This window comes from Pogonomyrmex barbatus, unplaced genomic scaffold, assembly GCF_055798465.1.
Source record: "Pogonomyrmex barbatus isolate J1 unplaced genomic scaffold, ASM5579846v1 scaffold3, whole genome shotgun sequence".
NCBI classification, from domain to species: domain Eukaryota; kingdom Metazoa; phylum Arthropoda; class Insecta; order Hymenoptera; family Formicidae; genus Pogonomyrmex; species Pogonomyrmex barbatus.
The window spans coordinates 1301107-1320624 of NW_028297127.1; the positions used below are offsets into that span (position 1 = coordinate 1301107).

The 19518-nt window shown below is 35.2% G+C and overlaps 3 protein-coding genes across 7 annotated transcripts in view; 2 read left to right on the plus strand and 1 right to left on the minus strand.

Moving 5' to 3' along the window:
• The window catches only part of LOC105434202 (uncharacterized), an 86556-nt gene extending 79080 nt beyond the window's left edge, over window positions 1–7476 (plus strand). The window contains exons 8-9 of one of the 2 annotated variants that reach the window (XR_016139920.1): window positions 387–569; window positions 770–7476. The gene's annotated coding sequence lies outside the window, so the exon portion shown is untranslated. Of the gene's footprint in view, window positions 1–386 lie in introns of both variants that reach the window. The other variant, XM_011649854.2, reaches the window with a different exon arrangement.
• A 558-nt stretch (window positions 7477–8034) lies between these two features.
• On the plus strand, window positions 8035–10016 carry LOC105434205 (ceramide-1-phosphate transfer protein). The gene is made up of 4 exons (XM_011649856.3): window positions 8035–8169; window positions 8636–8844; window positions 8917–9092; window positions 9420–10016. Exons 1-4 carry the CDS (start codon window positions 8042–8044, stop codon window positions 9540–9542), a joined length of 636 nt encoding a protein of 211 aa, XP_011648158.1. The 5' UTR covers window positions 8035–8041; the 3' UTR covers window positions 9543–10016.
• CNT2 (Concentrative nucleoside transporter 2) lies at window positions 10004–18570 on the minus strand. 4 transcript variants are annotated; one of them, XM_011649847.3, is made up of 12 exons: window positions 13915–14774; window positions 13578–13637; window positions 13104–13266; window positions 12802–12976; window positions 12554–12719; window positions 11858–12052; window positions 11508–11669; window positions 11268–11361; window positions 11024–11183; window positions 10770–10938; window positions 10344–10683; window positions 10004–10242 (listed from the first exon to the last, which is right to left on the minus strand). In XM_011649847.3, exons 1-12 carry the CDS (start codon window positions 13942–13944, stop codon window positions 10154–10156), a joined length of 1803 nt encoding a protein of 600 aa, XP_011648149.2. In that variant the 5' UTR covers window positions 13945–14774; the 3' UTR covers window positions 10004–10153. The 4 variants fall into 4 exon arrangements, with proteins under 4 accessions (XP_011648149.2, XP_088936035.1, XP_088936034.1 ...); XM_089079909.1 differs by having other exon boundaries at window positions 13876–14673; XM_089079908.1 differs by lacking the exons at window positions 13104–13266; window positions 13915–14774 and adding an exon at window positions 18238–18570.
• Between the last annotated feature and the right edge of the window lie 948 nt (window positions 18571–19518).

Here is a 19518-nt window from a genome sequence, read left to right on the forward strand (position 1 = left end):
ATTTATCATACAGAATCGTGACTTTGGTTGAATGATTGCTTTCCTCCATGAAACAATTTCGAAGGGGTAGCACGAACGCAACATAGTCACCCCATTTGCCAGCTTCGCGCTCTTGTTTGTTTCGTAATCTTTAAGATCGGAAGGGTTCGAAGTATTCAAGGTAATGCGAAAATATTGTCAAACTTGGTATTGCCAAATTATTGACAGTGTTACATCGATCAAGTTTATTATCCCTCTTCCTTGTCGTCGTTAATTACTTTTTTTTACTAATAATAAAAAATGATAAAATAGTTTTATGTGTATGAATTATGATGTAATATTGAGATTATATAGCTTGTATGTTTGGACGATATATTTCCTGCTCGCATTGGCGGAACTTCTTACAGAAACTGCCTTCAGAGGGAGAAGAAACGACTAGTGATTAAATATTATGACCGGCTCAGTCTTCCGCAACGCGACGCCTGTGGGAGACGTTACTTAGCATAATTAAAGGGTCTCTTTGCCAAATATCTATGAGACAAACCACGTGCCTATGGAGATCTCTTTCCTAAATCATTTTCATAACTAAGGCGAGTATTGCATAATCTCTTAGAAATTATATCACCGCATACCGATAATATCATTCAGCGTATGCATATATGAATATACATGTTAACATGTTAAATATTTCTTTTCGTCAATTTTATTTTTATTAAATGTATACGGTTCATTTTTCGTAAGTCACAATATATAACAATGTGTAATTTCCTATTAAATCTTGAAGTAACAGATGTCGCAAGCAAGACGCTTGTCCTGGTGGATGATGTATGATGAAAATGTCTTGTAACTATCAAGTAATGTCTTCTCGGGTGCAAGTACGAGGAAACGACGAGGGTCCGTTAGCAGTGTCGTGAAACGACTGGTTGTCCGAAGGGTGTGTGCGTGCCGCTTGTTCCGCCACTTTCAACACGGTACCTTTTTCTCATCGTTTCCAAGCAACCTCCGATTAATATAGTATATGAAAGTCCTCCATTTTTAGGAAAGATTGGTTGACATGATTGATATAATTAGTGTCAACTTTTGTCATGCATTTTTCTATTCTATTACAAATAATTGCATACACGTACGAAATAAAAATATAATTTATTTATAAATTTTATGACGTAAATTGTAAGAGGAATAAATAGCATAAAAAGATTATCGATCGAAAAATGTATTTATAATATTATATGTAAAATTTTATTGTTATATAATAAGTGTATTTATAATAATTTAAAAGATTATATTACACTATCACGTGTGATATTGACCGTATTGATCGTAAATGGCAAGTTACAGCTGCTCGAGAAACAGAATCTCTTTAATCAAGATAGTTTCGTTATTCTGCCTCTCGCAATCGTCATCGCGTCTGACCAAGAACAACCCTAGAGAGCCCCCAGTTCGGAGGCTGTCCCAGGGTCATTTCCATTTTGCCCCTTGCAAAGTGGAATCATTTCCCAGGAGTCTGCATTCCCCCGACCTTTGGGTTCCCGTGGCACAGATGTGTTGGCCAGTAGTTTCTTTCTCTTTTCATACAATCAATGAGGTTAGCTGAGTTGTAAGCATCGATTATCGATTTTAGCTCTTTTATTTATGAAAAAACATATTTTGAAATATTCTTTTAGTTTTTTAAATTGAAAAATATTTTTCCAATTTTTATTAACTGATATTTATAATAAAAAAAAAAAACTTACAAGTAAATCCATCCTATCAATATCTTGTAGGTTTAGAAGCCGTCGCAAAGCTATATTTCTTTACAATCTCTATTCTGGTTTATGCTCCGGTGGTTTCATCAAAGGCAAGCTTCCACCCGGAACTAACTACTAATGCAGCAATCTTTTTCGAGATCTTATGTAGCCGATTTATGATCGCGCGATTTACATGGAGATAGAAAACGTGACGTTTGTTACCAGGCTATTCGCCTTTATGAACTTCGCATTCGTATAAGAGCTCCGCATAATTTCAATACGTTTTACAAAATGATAAATGATATCTTAACAGTTTAACATATAAAAGCAGTGCTTCAGCGTAGAATCTCGTGAAATTTTCAGCGTTGTCGAAACGAAAATGGATAATCGAGCGAAGAAATTCGATAGCCAAGAAATTCTCCCAAGTTCCTGGCTAGTTTCGGATAACATGGTCGTACGCTCGTGACAGTTTATCAAATTGCAAGGCTGCCCTCGGTACCCGTAAAGGGATGTAAGGGTCGTAACGTGGAACGAGGTTTGAGGGGATAGCTTATTAGAGCCGGGACAGCAACCCCGACTCCACCTTGAAACCTCCGGCCAACCGCCGCCCTACCAGAGTCTTACCACCTTGCTTCCTTCCATCCACCCGCTTCTGCCACCTGTCTTCGACGCTCCCTACACCCCCTTTCATCGCGATCTCCTCACCTAACCAATTCACGACCGTACAGTTCAAACACCATGAAAAAGATGGCTCGACATAAAGGGTCGCGTGGGACTAGAATACTTGGTGCTCCTCTTTAATCTGCTAAAAGACCGAACTAAAAAGGCCATCTCTCAAGCGATCGGAGGGTAGCATACGCATAGATATATTTACATATATTTCTTCGTCGAGGATTTGAAATGTACGCAAAATAATTTTAACAATAGTTATAATTAAATCTGTGAAAAAAAACTAGGCATGGAACTTATTCTCTTTCTTATCGACAATCCAGATGAAATATCCTAGTTGAAAGTTTTGAGAGAACTTCAATATCGGCTTCTTGAATGACAACAACGAGGGATATTGACGCGCAATCCCGAGGGACATGTAGTTTCTTACGCAAGGACAGGACCGCACACGGTCTGATTTCGAAAGACGCAGAGCTTCCTACTTTTCTCTAGAGGGTAGTTTTAAAATTCAACCCCACGCGAAGCGCTAGGGGGACATGTGTTACACGGTATTCATATCAATATCCCGAAGATCGATATGGAGTTCCAATAGTGGGCATAGTGGAGGATAGATATTGACTTCTAGTATCTTATAATTATATTTAAAAAAAAAAAAAAAAAAAAAAACGATGTCGCGGTAAATACATTTATAAAATATTATAGCTTTGTAATCTCACTAATGCTCACAATGAAAAATAACAAGTTCTCCTGCAACGTGAAAAAAAAACTCCGAATAAAACGGTAGATTTAGATCAATGCAGTTATCCGGTTGTCAAATTGACAACATAATTCTTTTCACAGAACGTTTTTATTTCCCTGTTTTCCAATTAATCACCTTCATGCAGGACAAAATCATGGATTCTGGGTTACGTTTGAATGCATGTAGTGCATATCAGAAGCGGCTGGCCACGTCGCACTAATCGTATCGATCGAGCACTCTTAATCCATTAATGAACTTCCCAGGCTCGTTTTACCCTGGGTATCCGGGCTTTTCGCAGGCGCCGTCTGTATCTGTTACATCCCGCCGTTAAGTGTGCGTACGTGTGTGTGTGTGTGTGTGTGTGTGTGTGTGTGTGTGTGCGCGCGCGCGTGTGCGTGTGTGTGTGTGTGTGTGTGTGTGTGTGTGTGTGTGTGTGTGTGTGTGTGCGCGCGCGTGTGCGTGTGTGTGTGTGTGTGTGTGTGTGTGTGTGTGTGCGTGCGTGTGTGTGTGTGTGTATGCGCCTTTACTTCACGTACGGTCATTGACAAAAGTTTAAATTAAAACTGCTGCTTCAATCGCTAATTCGTGGCTACGTAAGTAATTTTTAACATCTCATTACACTCATGTTTCTGTTATATATAATAAAACGACAAGGCGAAATTGATTAATTATGTGCAATATGAAATATACATAAGATATATCAAACACTCATAAATTCTAAGACTTCTAAACAAATCTTAAGTTACTTTAATATACTTATCTTCTGTCTGTTTAACTTAATTGCTCTATGAATTAAACTTTGCGCCTCTTAATGTATTTGTTTAGAAACTTTTTCAACGCGGTGATCATCCAGCACTTTTGGCCACGACTCTACAAGCGTGCGTATGTATGTATGTATTTGTATAATGCTACACTTTACAGACTCTTGTTGGTTGACAGTGATTTTCCATGGGATACAAAACTGTCGTTAGACCCTTTTGCGAAAAGGTCTGTCTCCAACCCTCGTACGCAGCTCACCTAAAACTTTTCCTACGAACCGCACACGAGGGTATAATGCTGTATATCGAAGGGTTAGAAATTTCACGTTGCTCCTCTTTCCTCCTCCGTCCGTTGTGTCTTTCTTCCATTCATGTCGGATACTTCGCTAAAATTTAGAAATCCTTTTCTTTCGAACGATGAAAAGGAAAAGTCAGGTATTGGTTGTAGTACTTCAGTATAAAGTAAAAGAGGAAGCCAGACGATAATCACACGTTTTTTTATAAAAATTGGCCACGTCTTGACGAGCTGAAGTAATAGCGTATATCTTTTAGTCGTTCTTGATATCTTCTGTATGCAAAACTATAGAAATCTCTCGAAATCCCTTTTACAGAGCCGCCAAACAAGCGATAAGTCTCTTACGCCTTCATCCTCGACAACAAATTCCTCAAATATTTATCCGTCTTGCACCCTCAAAACCCTCTAGTACGTCGCCCCAAACGCCACTTCCGTTTCGCACTCGGAGAATGTGTCAATTCTGACGCCTATCGACGTATGACAAACACCCTTCTCGTCTCCCACTAGCTGTCGTCTTGTCGTTTCTGACAACCCTGACAATCAGGACAAAAGAATGATGCGAAGGAAAGTTGAAGGCGAAGACACGCCACAATTTTCCGATATTCTTTTAGAGAGATTTATTTACAACTTTAATTGAAAATGATAACAACGATCAGTAAATTTTATATCTTTGCTAAATTAAATTTATTAATGTGACTTTTCTAAAAATTAATTTTCTAATATTTCGACAATATATCTCATCTATTTTATATCTATTATTATAAAAAAAAAAAAAAATATAGATTGTTACGCTATACGAGAATTTATTTGTTTATAAGCAGAAATATATTCCTATAACCTATAATGAAAGTAGGGAAAAGAAATCCTATTTATCTCTTACGCAAGACAACAGAATCTCTTGTCGATTAGATCGAATGTTCGTGACATGTCTCGCACACCGGCTGCATGCAATTAATTTATTTTTCCCCGCTCTAGCGTTAATTGTTAAACTTAGATGGGCGGTCGTCGGCGATCCCGCAGTTAGACTCCGAGATCGAAAGAAGGAGGACGGCGTGCTGCTAAGAAGAGAGAGGAGAAGAGACGAGGATGCGACCGGACGCATCCTCTAGCGTGTGGACGGGACAAAGAAGAACGAAGAGAAATGATCGTACGAAAGACGACGGTAGCAACGACGGAGGGGTGAGGAGGAGTCGAGGAGGGTGACTGTGCTAGAGGCCGGCGGCAGACCGAGACGAGAGAATCGAGAAGTTCCGAAGGGAGGCGGGAAGCCAAGACGCGGCACGACGGATAGATTGGGTTACTGAGATAATTAGAACAACGATCGGGAGCGAGACGCACGCCTCGTTGAATAATTCTTTTTAGCCGGCCGGCAATTGGTTGTCCGACACCGTCGCCGGTCAGCGGTCGGTTTTTGCGTTTTCGAGGACGGGGGTGCGATAAGAGAAACGAAAGCGCGTCCACCCCATTGAGGGAAGATACGATCGCTGAACGTGTTGTGTCCGGGAATCAAGACTCCGGTGGAGGGAGAGGGGGGAGGGGGGAGGGGGGTGACAAGGCGCTTTTCCTCGTCGATAAGTCTCAACAGCGGAGATATTACGGCACCCCAGTGACATATTTTTATGCGCCGAAGCTACGACGCTACGTCGTCGTGCTGGTGATTGGTCGTTGAAATCGGCGCCCCCGTGAGATCGCTTGACCGGAAATGTGTAGCCGTCGTAAAAGCGCCCACGCACAGGGGGCACGTTGTCCGGACCGGAATATTCATCGCGCGATTCTCCGCGCGAGGGCCATTATTCCTCTCCTCGCGCAATCCTCCTCCATTGGTAGGACTTTTGAAAATGGTCTGCCGGAGATATACGTCGTAGGAAGTTCGTTATCAGGCGCAAGGTCTCGCCTTCGACTAGTCTCACATAGTTTTTAGATTACGTGTGCTTTTGCGCTCGACGTCGCGCTTGACTTTACTCTATTTGCGTTGAGGGACATCTGAATATTTAATCGGCTCTTCAACCAACCCCGTCTCCTTTGCTCCTCCGCAAACCCCGCTTCTCGTCCGACTCTCCCAGTCCCAGTTGTGGTGAATTATTTAACGTCCCGAGGGAGACCGGTTACCTATGCGAACCGACATGTCAGCGAGATTTTAGTATTCTTTGTTTATGTTTCCGCGTCACGTACGATATCGATGGCCATGCAGCTCTGAGCACCACTGCGCCATGACTGCATCAATGTGCAGTAATAATACTTGGAATGGCTGATCACGTCATAAATTAAATTTATCAGACGCAGAATTGAGTGGACGACCAAATTAGGCAGACAATTGCTTGCGGAAAGAAAGAGTGCGAAGAATAAGGGAGGATATCATTCTTCTTTTTTATATAAATTTTCTGTGTGTGTATGTGTGTGTGTGTGTGTGTGTGTGTGTGTGTGTGTGTGTGTGTGTGTGTGTGTGTGTATGTATATTTTTTTTATATTTTATATATATATAATTGTCAATGTAGGTATACGATCAATGTTATTCATATTTAATGCGCATATAACAATTATTATGATACAAATTCATGAGATTATTAAAATTTATAGCTATGAGAGAATGTAATGTGATATTTCCGTTATGTTCTATAGTTACTGTATTAATTGTACGACGGGAAAAATTAAATTTTATTTTGCTAATTTTTGCGTATTTTATTCACATGTTTAAAAATGGTGAAATATTTCGATCCAAATAAGACGCGAGGAGGGAAGATATTTATACAGGAGTTTCCCAGCTCCCCTTGTTGAAACCAAATCGGTAAATGCATAGGGCGATTGTTCGACAAATAGAGGTCGGGAGTAAATAATGTGCAAACACAATTCCTGCTATGTATAGAAAGACGCAGTCCTCAATCTATGCGTGCATTTTATATTTGATAAGAAAATCAGAATAGAATATTTGCGTACTTACTGAATCAAATTTCCAAATATATTTAAGTATGTATATATTTTTGTTTATATTATAAAAATATCTTTTAATTTAAAGAAATATAATGGTTCGTGATAAAGCCTTCGGATACAACGCTTCGCCTGGAGGATGACGGTACTTTTTGAATGACTATGGTGAACATACCTTGCTCAATGAAATACCTTATTTTTCTTCCATCGGTAATGTTTTTTTTTTTGTATATTATTTCTCATTATTCCAAAAAGATGCTGCAACCTTTCAAATTTATAATAACAATCTTACGAAACATTGTATTTTTTCTTGCCTGATTTATATTTTAGAATATTAGTAAAACTTTATAATTATAATTTAAATATAATTAAATTTAAATTATAAAGTTTTATAATTTATATATAATTTAAACATAATTTTACATATTTGAAAATATATCTCAACAATTGCTTGAATATATTTTATACATTTCAACAATTGTATCATATGAATGTTGAGATCTTTAGATGATCTTCACCAGAGTGCGTTAGATTACATTTCTCTGTTCATTCCTTATACTGGTGCTTTCCAACAAGAGACAAATTAAAAGTCTAGTTTATATCGATCATCATTTGTCTTTGTTTAGCAATTCAGTAAAGAACAAGGATAATAGATAATATAACTAGATTTGTGTTGTTTTTGTGTCTGTTGCTGAAAAATACCCATGATTACAGATCACGAACGAATGTAATGACTCGAATGGTAAGTATGTGAGTAAACTGTCATCGATCCTGAAATGAACGCCGTTGAACACGTCATGCACTACCTGCTGTAGTAATTGCGATAAGCAGATGGTCATATCTGCGGTCTGATTTTAAGAGTTACATGGATTCAAGGAGATAACTTATTGTTACGCGGCGCAGAAGCAGATTCGATTCTAGCGTTCGAATTGAATACCGTAATTTTATAATGGCGGAGGGACCGGAGTTAAATTTTTTTGATTTACGTACGGTACATGATCATTTTGATCAAGCTCTTTTGGAGAATGACGATATCGATTTGAAAGAATATCTGGACGCCTACAATGAACTGTACAAGTAAGTTAGGTCATTTACTTTTCTATCGTCATTCAACATAACCTTATTATCGTGCAGAGATTTTAATTTTAGATGAACAATTATGTGACATCTTTTTATGATTTATCAAAGTCAAAGTCATAAGTAATTGAAAGCAAATGATAACTAAATTAAATAATTTTTATATTATTATACTAAAATCGTTACATTATTTAATTGTTATATTATTTTAAAATATCAATTTTTAATAATAAATTTGGTTTAAACGATGTGACAAAAAAATGTCATAAAAATTTTTATAGTAATTTTATATTATTTGCAAATCGAGCTTATTTTACTGTTATCTATTTTACTGTCTTATCTAGCATCTATTTGTTTTGTTCAATCAAAGAATTGATTGTGCTATCTGTCATTAATTTGATATCAAATTTGAGATTATTAATCTATATAAGATCTATGTTTCGTAACATGCTACGTGCACATATAGATTTTTTCAGCTGATGGGCAGTGTCTTCAGTTTTGTTTCTTCTGATCTAAAGCAAAAAATAGATATCCTGATTGATTTGAAAAACAAGGATACCCAAAATTATATGACTGTTAAGTCTATGATCGAACATGAGAAAGAAAATAAGCTCCTAGAAAAAACTGATTTTGTCAATGGCGCACGTACTTTATTGCGACTACATAGAGGTTTAGGTAGTACTGTCATTGCTTCTTAATACTGTTTAGAAATTTGCAGTTAATTTACTTTCTTTTTTGGTTTTTTAGATTTTATTAGGGAATTTTTGCAACAATTGGGTGACCTCTCCGATGTTGATAAAACAGCTTGCTGTTGTCAAGACGCATATAGCAAAACCTTAGCTAAACATCATCCATGGGTGGTCAGAAAAGCTGCAGTAGTTGCAATGTACACTATGCCTACTAGAGAGGCTTTATTCAAGAAAGTATGTATTGATACAGAATTATTTTAAGTAATACATTGATACAAGCCAAGTACATGTTAACAAACAACAGTGAGAAACATAGCCGGTTTCACGGCAAGCAGGATCTTGATCGCTAAATCTTTATATGAAATAAATTCAATAATTATATCACCAATTACGTGCTACTTAGCTTAACAGACTTTCAACGTAGTGGTTCTATAATAATTCGATAAATATTTTCAATATCGATTAAAATCTCTTTTATTATCCCCCAAGAATTATTTTAGACTTATAATATGGATGATTTTTTAAATGGCTTATTTTATTTTGAGTTTTTCTAACTCTCAGGTTTGCGGTGAAAATGTTCAACGGAATATAGATGTTCTGCCCAAAATGTTGGAAGTGACTGCCGACGTATTTAACCGTACTGACAGCATTTATGAAGCTTATCAACTACATACTCTACCATAAAAGAATATGGGAAATATTAAACTGATACTTTATCTGGTGCTTTTAGTTTCTCAATACATGGCACACGATATTCCATTTTTGTGATATTACTACATTAGAATATTTCCAAGATATTGTATAGTTAATATTAATTTCGCATTAATTTTTAATAAATAAGCACGTTTATTTTTGGGAATGTATTTCATTATAATTGATATGTCCAACAATACATATGTATTGTTGGACATATGATTATTAGACATACTGATAACGTACAAATAGTGGCACAATTGTACAATAAATATGTATCACTTATGTAATGTGATTTTATTTTTTTAACTTAAGTATGTGTTGTTATGCGCGAAATTGATTTTATTAAATTTAAGCGTCGTTTCTAATAAGATTCGACAATCTCACGTATTTATAAGCCAAATGTTTCGATGTTATATACAAATTTATATTAAATAATAATAAAAAGAACGTAATGTAATAAAATTTATTTACCTCTTTACAATATCACCTACTATTTAACAAGAGCAGTTCTTTATGTACTATTGCATTTTTTGTCAAAGATGAGAATTGAAATTTGAATCTCAAATATGTATAATATAATTTTTTAATTCTACAATATTTTAAATTATATTTATTGAAATTGTTTTTTCTGAAGTGACGTTTAACGCTGCCGTTGTGGATAATAATGAATCGTCATCGAGCAGCATACCTGAAACAAAATTAAACTTATCCAATAACGTAAAATAGTGCAATAGCTTCAGGAAAGAGATGACAAAGTTCTGTTGTGAATTGTCAAGATTTCAACTTTACCGGCAATGCTAGCGGTGAGAAAACAGACGGCGCTACCAGTAATAAATGCTCGCACAATGCATTCCGTTACTTCTTTTTTCTTTTCTGGCGCTAAAGATGAAAAGACACCGATCTGGATACCAATCGAGCTCGGATTCGCGAAACCGCAGATCGCAAATGTAGCTATCGCTTCCGACCTTCCGAATAGTCGGCCCTGCTCTTTGAATTCGCCCATCTTTTGATAAGCGACTAATTCATTGACCACTGTCTTCAAACCTATCAACGTTCCCACATCCTCGCAATGATTCCAAGGAACGCCCATGAGCCAACTTAGAGGCATGAAAACTTTTGCCAATATGATCTGCAAAATTATAATTCTAAAATTTGCCCAAAAGGATGTATTTAAAAAAAAAAAATAAAAAGAAGGAGCGTTGAAAATGTTTTTACCTCTAGACTCAGTTGATCGTAACCGACCAGGCCGCCAAACCAGGAGAGTATTCCATTTACAAATGCAATGAAAGATACAAAAGCCACAATATTTGCGATTATACCTAAAATAATCGGGATTGCGGCTAATGCGCCATTCGTAGCGGCGTCTAAAATACTGGTGTCTGATCTATTCACAATTTAAGTTATCAAAGCTATTAAGATCATTAAGACCAATGATTTATAAAAATTTTCAATTTATAAAATTTACTTACGATTTTTCAAGCTTGATGTTGTCAGACTTCGTGGAACTTTGCTCAGTTTCTGGATAAAAGAGTTTGGAATAGGCTAAGGAAGTTGGTGCAGACATTATCGAAGAGGTTATTAAATGAGCTGGTTTAGCACCAAACGATATGTAAGCAGCAAATACCGTGCCTGTAACGGATTGAGTAATTAATTAGAAATTAAAATTTACACTGTTGATAATTCGTACTTGTGTGTTAAGTGCGTACGACAGACCAGAAACTGTGGAAAATCCTGAACTTAATATAGCATGCAGCTCCGAAGAAGTCAATTGTTTGATGTATGGTTTGATCATAAGAGGAGATTCGGACTGAAAAACAAAACAAATTAATTAGTAATTTTGAATAGAGATTGGAAATTATTTTCCATTATTTTCTATTTTATGAAAATAGGAACGAATTGTCGATTTAGATATTTAAACAATATAATATTCGTCCCAATAAAATTTCTAATTACCATTCCAATAAAAGGATTGGCAGCAGCACATAATGATTCACAGAGCGTTGTACCCATTATGGTTTGTAAAATCCATCCTAATTTCATAATAATCCATTGCATTATACCAAGGTAGCACAAAATCTGCACCGTGAAGCTGAAGAAAAAGATCACGGGCAGTACCTAATGAGCAAAATGTACCAATTTATACCAATAGTGGTTTGTGATAATAAAAAATTGTAAATGAAAGTAATTGTAATAGTGAAATATACAAAGCAGTGCAAAATTTTCTGATGATAACATTAATAATCTAATATTTCTAAATAAATAAGTGAATAATCATAATTAATAAGTGAAAAAAATCAACTAACAGCGAAAGCAAAGACTCCTTTGTCGACTAGATCTGCCGAAAATACAAAGCTGGAGCCAACTTTAGCATAATCCAAGAAAGTGACCACTTTACCAGACAAACATTCGAAAATATTGCGACCAACGGGCCACCGAAGCGTAATAATTCCAAATACAAATTGTAAAATCAGGCCACAAATAACAGGTCTCCAGTTAACCTGTAGATATTTATTAAAACTGTTAAAATAATATTTGTACTTACTCGAACACTTTTCTTTTTTTCTTTGACATATCTTGAGTATTGTATACTTCGCAACAAAGATTTACAAGATAAACAAGAGAGATTCCGCGTGCATTAAGTGCATTAGACTGCTTCAACGAAGTAGGTTAATTTCTGCGGAATTGGCAACGCGTCTTCCACTAATTCTCTCCGACACAGCTCGTTTATGTTTCATAATAATTGGAATGCGTTCAATGTAACAAATAAAAACAGTAAAGTGTAAAATTATTATTTTTAAATGTAAAATTAATGAATATATTATTATTATTATTATTATTATATTTTTTATTTACTTCAAATAACAGTGAAAAAAGAGATTTATTTCCTATCATTGTAAAAATTGTTAGATAGATTGAAATATAATTGGCATCGGAAATGGAATTGGTATCGGAGATAACAACTACGGAAATTAAGCTTCAAAATGATATGATCTACTTGCCTGTCCCGGATGTTTAGAGAATAGCCAACCAAATCCCAGTATGACGATAATGCAAAGAATACTGATTAGTCTGTATCTCGAATCTGCGGTATCGACGATAAGAAAAGCAATGATGACTATTAATACAACTAAATAAATAATTGTCACTCCGATGCACGTCCCATATCTGGAAATATTTTATAAAGTTGATATTAATGCGTATAATTTTCATTATTAAGAATAAAGAGAGATAATGATAATTTGTTTACTTGGTATTTTGTAAACGTTCCAAGGATTTCGTTGCTGGTCGACAGCATCGTATGATGTATTTCCCGAAATATGGTTTTACTATTAAAAAATAGAATACGCCAAGATAAGTAAGACCCGCGAGTATAAGTAGCATACCATTTCCGTTACACCATTGAAAATCATTATAATCCTTTTCTAAAAATTAAAAGGAAATGTTATGTATGTTACATATATCATAGTATTTGTAAATTTAGCTCTATTGTTGAACACTAACGGTATTAAATATGTAACGTAAATTCTGTTCCGAGGGAAATTAACTTACGTTCCTTTTTCCAATGTATACTAGCGAAAACTATATAACTTATGAATAAAAGATTTAAAATTATTATGCCAACAATTTTTAAAATCTTTCGGTGTTTTGAAAGATAAGCATTGATCGCGTTGACAGTCCGAGATTTTGTTAGTTTATGATAAAAATTGGCATCCTGCGAAAACAATTTTATATGTTACTACAATTTTAATTTATTACTATATGTTATACGAATAAATTCTGAATGACATTAATGCGATATTATTGTGCTGCGCTTTATCTTTAGTTTTCACATTAAAATGAGAATACGATAACATTATATCATAGAACTATTACTCATTAACTGTTGTAAATTATACGCTTTGCTCTCTGTTCATTACCTTCAAATATATATTTTAAACTGTAGTTGGATATGATCAAGTTGTGTTTCGAATAAAGACATTCTTTTGCAATAAGATGAAAGTTGAATAAAAATGATGCGCTTACCTGATATGTGATAGGTTCGCTTTTCCGACGACCTTCCTCTATCACGTCTAACTGATTGTCCTAATGATCGAAAAACTTATATATAATAACTATTTTCCACAACCATCTTTGATTTCTCTAATAAACATAAGAGTTAGGAGACAACAGTATAAAAGATATTTTATTTTAAAATATAAACAATGAGATATTTTAAAGTAATAAAAATAGAAAGCTATATTTTGTTAAATGTATATTTTTTAACTTTGAATAACATGATAAAAAAATATATTATTGATAATTCAAAAATATTACTGATTACAATTATCTAAATATGAAGTTTATTAGGCAGGTAAATTACTTCAAACGCTTGATTCGCTCTTCCAGACATGCCCACTTCTTTCCACCTCACTTTATAATTAAATTATACGTAGGCATATACGTATATCTTCCTTTTGTCGTTCTTCCTACAGTACTGACTCAAAAGACGGAAGAATGTACTTTTCTATACACGCAAAGAATAATAATTCTCATACACCTCGTAATCTCATTGAAGTTTCATCAATAGATAACATTGATAACAGGACGCCTTGTAAAACTTTGGCCGTAATTTTCTGATGTAAGTTTGCACTAAACACTCACACACTAAACTCGGGCTCTTGTCATAAACATATTATATATTATATAAAGAGCTGTTCGATTAAAATCCAAAATTGTCCAAAATTGTTTTAAATTGATATCCATTCAGTCGCTTTTAGAAAAACTGATGAAATTTTTTTACATAAATATAATTATCAATTTTAATATCGATGAATCGGGCATTTATCTGCGCATTAATTAAAGCTTCATATTCGATAAATATTTCAATCGCATCGCTTAACGAAAAAAAAAAAAAAAAAGATTCGATCGCTTAACGAAGAAAAAGATTTTCGATGACAGGCGAAAACATATGTGCACTGTAGAAACACTGAGATATTGTTTCCTATAACTACGTGCAAGACTACGTAGTGATAAGACACTCGATGAACTACTGAAAATCAGCGACGAGGCATTGTGCGAGGTACAACGAGGTACGTGGAATACGTGAGTGGGGACACTCATCATTCTTACCGTGACATTTTGAATGAAAAAAAAAAAAGACATTGCGAAACCTGTTTTATCATCGTGACAATTTTTTATAATGGATTTTGTTGAGATATGGATTATCTCAATTCAGATTTATTACATATCTTTCCACTCGTGAGCTTTGTAATCTAATAAAGTACAATTTGTGAAGCCTTCAACCTTTGTTTTATCATACGATATATTTAAATATATACAATTTCCTACCAGATTTATATGGCATATGAATTTTTCGACACACACGCGGCAAACACAGCATACATATATCTCTGAAGACGTTAAACGTATCGCAGTTCAGTTATATTTTATTAAAAAATTTTATATCAAATGTTTTTCAAATAACAATGAAGATAAGTACTACTGATGAACGTTTTGTTATCTTTTGTTATCTTTTTTATGAAAATATAAAAATGTTTTTATAAATATACGCGTATTGTGTGTGTATGTGTGTGTGTGTGTGTGTGTGTGTGTGTGTGTGTTATACGTATACACGTATATATGTATGTATAAGACTTCTCTGTGTAATAATTAAAATTATTAAAAACTCGTTATTCGCTACTTTGTTATATTTTACAGATATAGATGTAGCTAAACAAAAATTAATTTTTTTCGTATACTTGAAAGACACGCTTAGAAATATTCGTACTATAATATCCGAATTATGTACTACCATTTAGCAATTTATATAATTTCTTACATCATTGATAATCTCGAAAATTTTGTGATAATCTTATTTGCTATATGATATTGTTATATTTATCCTTTAACTCAAAACATACTTAAAAAAAAAAAAAAAAAAAACAATGGACGTTCAGTCGAACATTTCTTTATATGATATATTTATGATAAGATCGCGTTTAGCATGCTAGATAGATTATATATAGATCACTATAGATTACTTTGGCGAAAACAATTTTTTAATATACTTCCTGTTTCTGCGCTCTCGTCAGACGATTCGCGGACATTCGCTCTTTTCAAATTATCTTTTTTTTTTTTTTTTTTTACATGAAACTTTTCTATCCATCTATCTCGTCGTTAACGAGAAACAAACGACAGTAAGCGATTCAGTTGGACTGATAGCAAAAGGCAATTGGAAGGTACATTTCGAAGTGCATTTCGTTTCGTGTTATTCTCGCACGCACACGCGTGCGAGCATCACGCGACGTGTCACGCAACGGATCGCTGCAAGGTGCGACGCGTGAGATGCAATCCAAATAGATGCATAAAAATTCTTGCGCCGCCTACGATTCAAATGCATGGCCGTGCGGTTAATCGCATTGTCGATGAACCGGACGAGAAACTGGAGAACTAAACCGGAAGACGAAACCGTGCGATCATCGCGCGATTCATCGCCGTAATAAAGAAGAAGAACGTTTTGAGACGGACATTGCATAATTGTGTATGATGATTGTGACGTAATTGTGGGAAAGAGTTTGATAATAAAACGTGCTGTTTGACAGAAAATTATTACCTATGTTTCGACGATAACTTATAAAAAGTAATGCAAGAACAGATGGATTTAAAAATGTCTAAAATATGATGTCATGGCTATTAGTAAACGTCATGAATTATCACATAATCAATAATATTTCAACGTTTATTCGTTCGGTGCGATTTTTTAAATGATCTTAACTTTAAATATAAAAATAATTCGCATTAAAATTAAGATGAATTTACAGCTGATATTTAATTTATTTAAGGGTTTGATGTAATACAATGAAATTATATTTGATGATAAGAAGTGGATTTGTTTATGTTAATGTGAAATCGTATGTTTACGGATATTTTTTTTTTATCTGAGACTATATATTTTCATAACTAACAACTATATATTTTCATTGGTACGCAGCCTATATATTTAGTTCCTTTAACGGGCATGTGATATGATCAATAGATAAACATACATAAATAAACATACATAAATATATTATTAATATATTACACAATTAATAATTTAGATACTAATATTCTGCATTTATATTTATATGTTACTTGAATTTTGAGCATGTCAGATAAGAAAGGATAGTCGTAAACATACACGATATACAGCTATAATTAAAGAGATAAAGTAGACAATTTCATCATATATATAATTATTTCTTAATTACACACACACACACACACACACACACACACACACACACACACACACACACATACATAAAACAAACATACGTAGAATGACGAAATTCGGTAGATAAGAATCATACATGTTTCGTATAACATTAATTGCAGTCCGTTGATTGGTTATTTGTAAGTTCGAGGTCATGAATATATATTTGACTTCGAAAAATGCATTTGTGTTCAAAAATAGCCGATAATCGCTAGTAGAATATTTTAGAACACGCGAGACAATGAATAGACTTTAAAAAGGCACATGATATAATTGCGCGATAATGTAATCAAATAACCAAACAATTAAGTTAGTCGAAGAATTTAATGCAAAAATGCTGTCTTTTTGTATAAACCACAACATCCTGCATATTTATTGTCTGCGGGTATAGATTGCTTTGTAAATCACGAAGCAGGAAGTCCGAGTAATCGGAGGCCCTCAAGGCTAAACTGTCTGGCTGCTGGCGAGGAACAAAAAAATCGGGAAGATGATGCTTAGCTTATCTCGTCGAGACGACGATGCGACGAGAGAACATTATTTTGCCGAGAATCATGTTCAAATTTTTGTTTGAAGCGGTGCACGACGGCTCAAGTTCCTCCTCGCTGTAAGCGTTCTCCCTTCCGTTTGATAAAGTCAGATTACCTAGATCTATTTCTTGGACGAGAGATTAGATCTTGTAGATTGTAAAAGGAGCGTTGTCATGTAAAAAAATTATTTATGTAAAAGCTACTGCCACTTTCCCTTCCATCCTTTTCGACTTCTGCACTTTCTGTTTATTATAAATAGCGAAGAAGTTTTGTGACCGGACAAATAAATGTTATGATTAGATCAGCGTAATTTCTACGATATAAACAGAAATATTTCTCGCCGACGTAAGGCTTGCTTTCATTAGTGGGTTATATTATGCTTGGACTCCCTTTTCGACACTGTCATATGACGTAATAATGTGTTTAGTCTGCCGAATGTTTTAGACTTCGTGGTATTTACAGATGGTATGGTATCTTGGAAGGGGGTAAAGATTTCCGAGGGGAAGGAGACTAGCTTCCGGCAATTTGTTAATTTGAAATTACATAATCGTTATACAGAAAATAATTGAGATAGCAACAAACTTTTAAAATTTATGGTAAATTTTATAATTTGATTTACAAACTAATAATTAATTGAAAATTTTAATCCAATTAATCGCGTTTCATAGCATATTTGTATACTTTTTCATGGCTTCCAGACTGTTCCAGGCAATCTTTTTTCATTTACGTTACGTTTGCTTTGTACCGCGCGGCCTTGATAATTCTACGTGAAAATTATTCTATTTTCTATGTGTACGTATGTGGCTAGCGTAGCTAGGCGAGCCAGATTTAGATTTTCTGGCATCGAGCCAAGAGCAACATAAATAGCCCAATTTGAAAGGCGTATCTCCCACCGTTGGTGGGAAATAATTGTCCTACTTACGCGCGTTTATTAATTTGCAGAAATGATCGGTATGGAGATTCGAAGATTTGAAAAAGACCATCGTATCAACGTGTCGAATGGTGTCGCGAATTCTCTCAGACGAATCCGATGCGCTGCCTCGCGCGCGGAAATAGTACCCTGCTGATCTGCTTGATACTGGACACACGAGAGGACAGGAAAATTAAGTATTCCGCAGAATTCCGTTGTTCCTCCCCTTCGTTGGCCTCCCTCTACGCCACGCTCTCTACGGCCACCTTTGCCCGGTTTCAAACGTCACCTCGAGACGACTACGTCGTCAACATCGGCGTCCATTTTTTATCGCCTCCCTTGGCTTGAAAACAAGAGCGTCGAGTTTAACCGTTTCATTAGAACAGAAATGCGTACATACACATTCAATTCCATTTGTATACTGTCATTCGAGCCCCTAAAATCTAAACCCTACAACGACTTAAGTTACAAAAGAAGTGATTTTTTTTTTTCTTCAATGTTCCTTATTTATCAACTTTCCACGGCGCGTCTTACGTTTCTTGTTTGTTTTTTTATAATCCGTTTATTATAGATCGATATAACTTTTCTAATTTTTTTTTTTTTTTTTTTCCCCAGCTAATGCGAATTTCTCCAGCGTAAATGGCAACGGGACATGGGCCGTGCAGACGACGTTTGTTACGACGGAGAAAGAGCATTGGTCGAAATGTTATAAGTTGAAGTTACATAATCGCGACGCACGACGACGGATCGGTTGTCGCGTACGCAGCATAATTCGTGATTAGGCACCTCGTCATTATGCGATTTAACCAGACGGAACGCGTACGTGACTGCGCGTACGCTTCCTTCCTCGTGTTCTCGTGTTCCTTCTTTACTCTCGTTTCGTTTGGAATGTCGATTCATCCGTCATCGTCTGTCGCAGCACGCGACACCCTTCGGCGGCGGCTACGCGGATCATGTTCCACCTTGTAATTCTTTTACGTCACTTCCGATATTCGTCCCCTTCTCTTCAATTTCATTCGTATAATGAATTCTGTTTAAAGACGAAGACTATTTAAACTATTTAGATTGATCCAGACTGTTTTTTATTTTATCAAATTGGAGTCAACGCTTTACAAGAGAGGCACACGGCTTCAATGCTTTTGAATATTTATACTTATTGACATTTATTAATTAATCGTGAAAATTTAGAGACTTATGATCTACGTGTGCATTTTCGTTTCTTGTTCAATTTGCAAGAGACACTTAATTTTTAATTGTTTAAAATTAAAAAGCGTATTCGTGCGACTTTTACTT

Bases quoted from the DNA above. Each gene is read 5' to 3' on its own strand.
- LOC105434205 (XM_011649856.3), top strand. From the start codon at position 8,042: ATGGCGGAGGGACCGGAGTTAAATTTTTTTGATTTACGTACGGTACAT. The intron at 8,845-8,916 runs GTAGTACTGTCA...TTGGTTTTTTAG, and splicing joins GCGACTACATAGAGGTTTAG to ATTTTATTAGGGAATTTTTG. The intron at 9,093-9,419 runs GTATGTATTGAT...TCTAACTCTCAG, and splicing joins GAGAGGCTTTATTCAAGAAA to GTTTGCGGTGAAAATGTTCA.
- CNT2 (XM_011649847.3), bottom strand. From the start codon at position 13,944: ATGTCTGGAAGAGCGAATCAAGCGTTTGAA. The intron at 12,053-12,553 runs GCAAGTAGATCA...AAATATCTACAG, and splicing joins TCTCTAAACATCCGGGACAG to GTTAACTGGAGACCTGTTAT. The intron at 10,939-11,023 runs GTAAGTAAATTT...AATTGTGAATAG, and splicing joins AACATCAAGCTTGAAAAATC to ATCAGACACCAGTATTTTAG.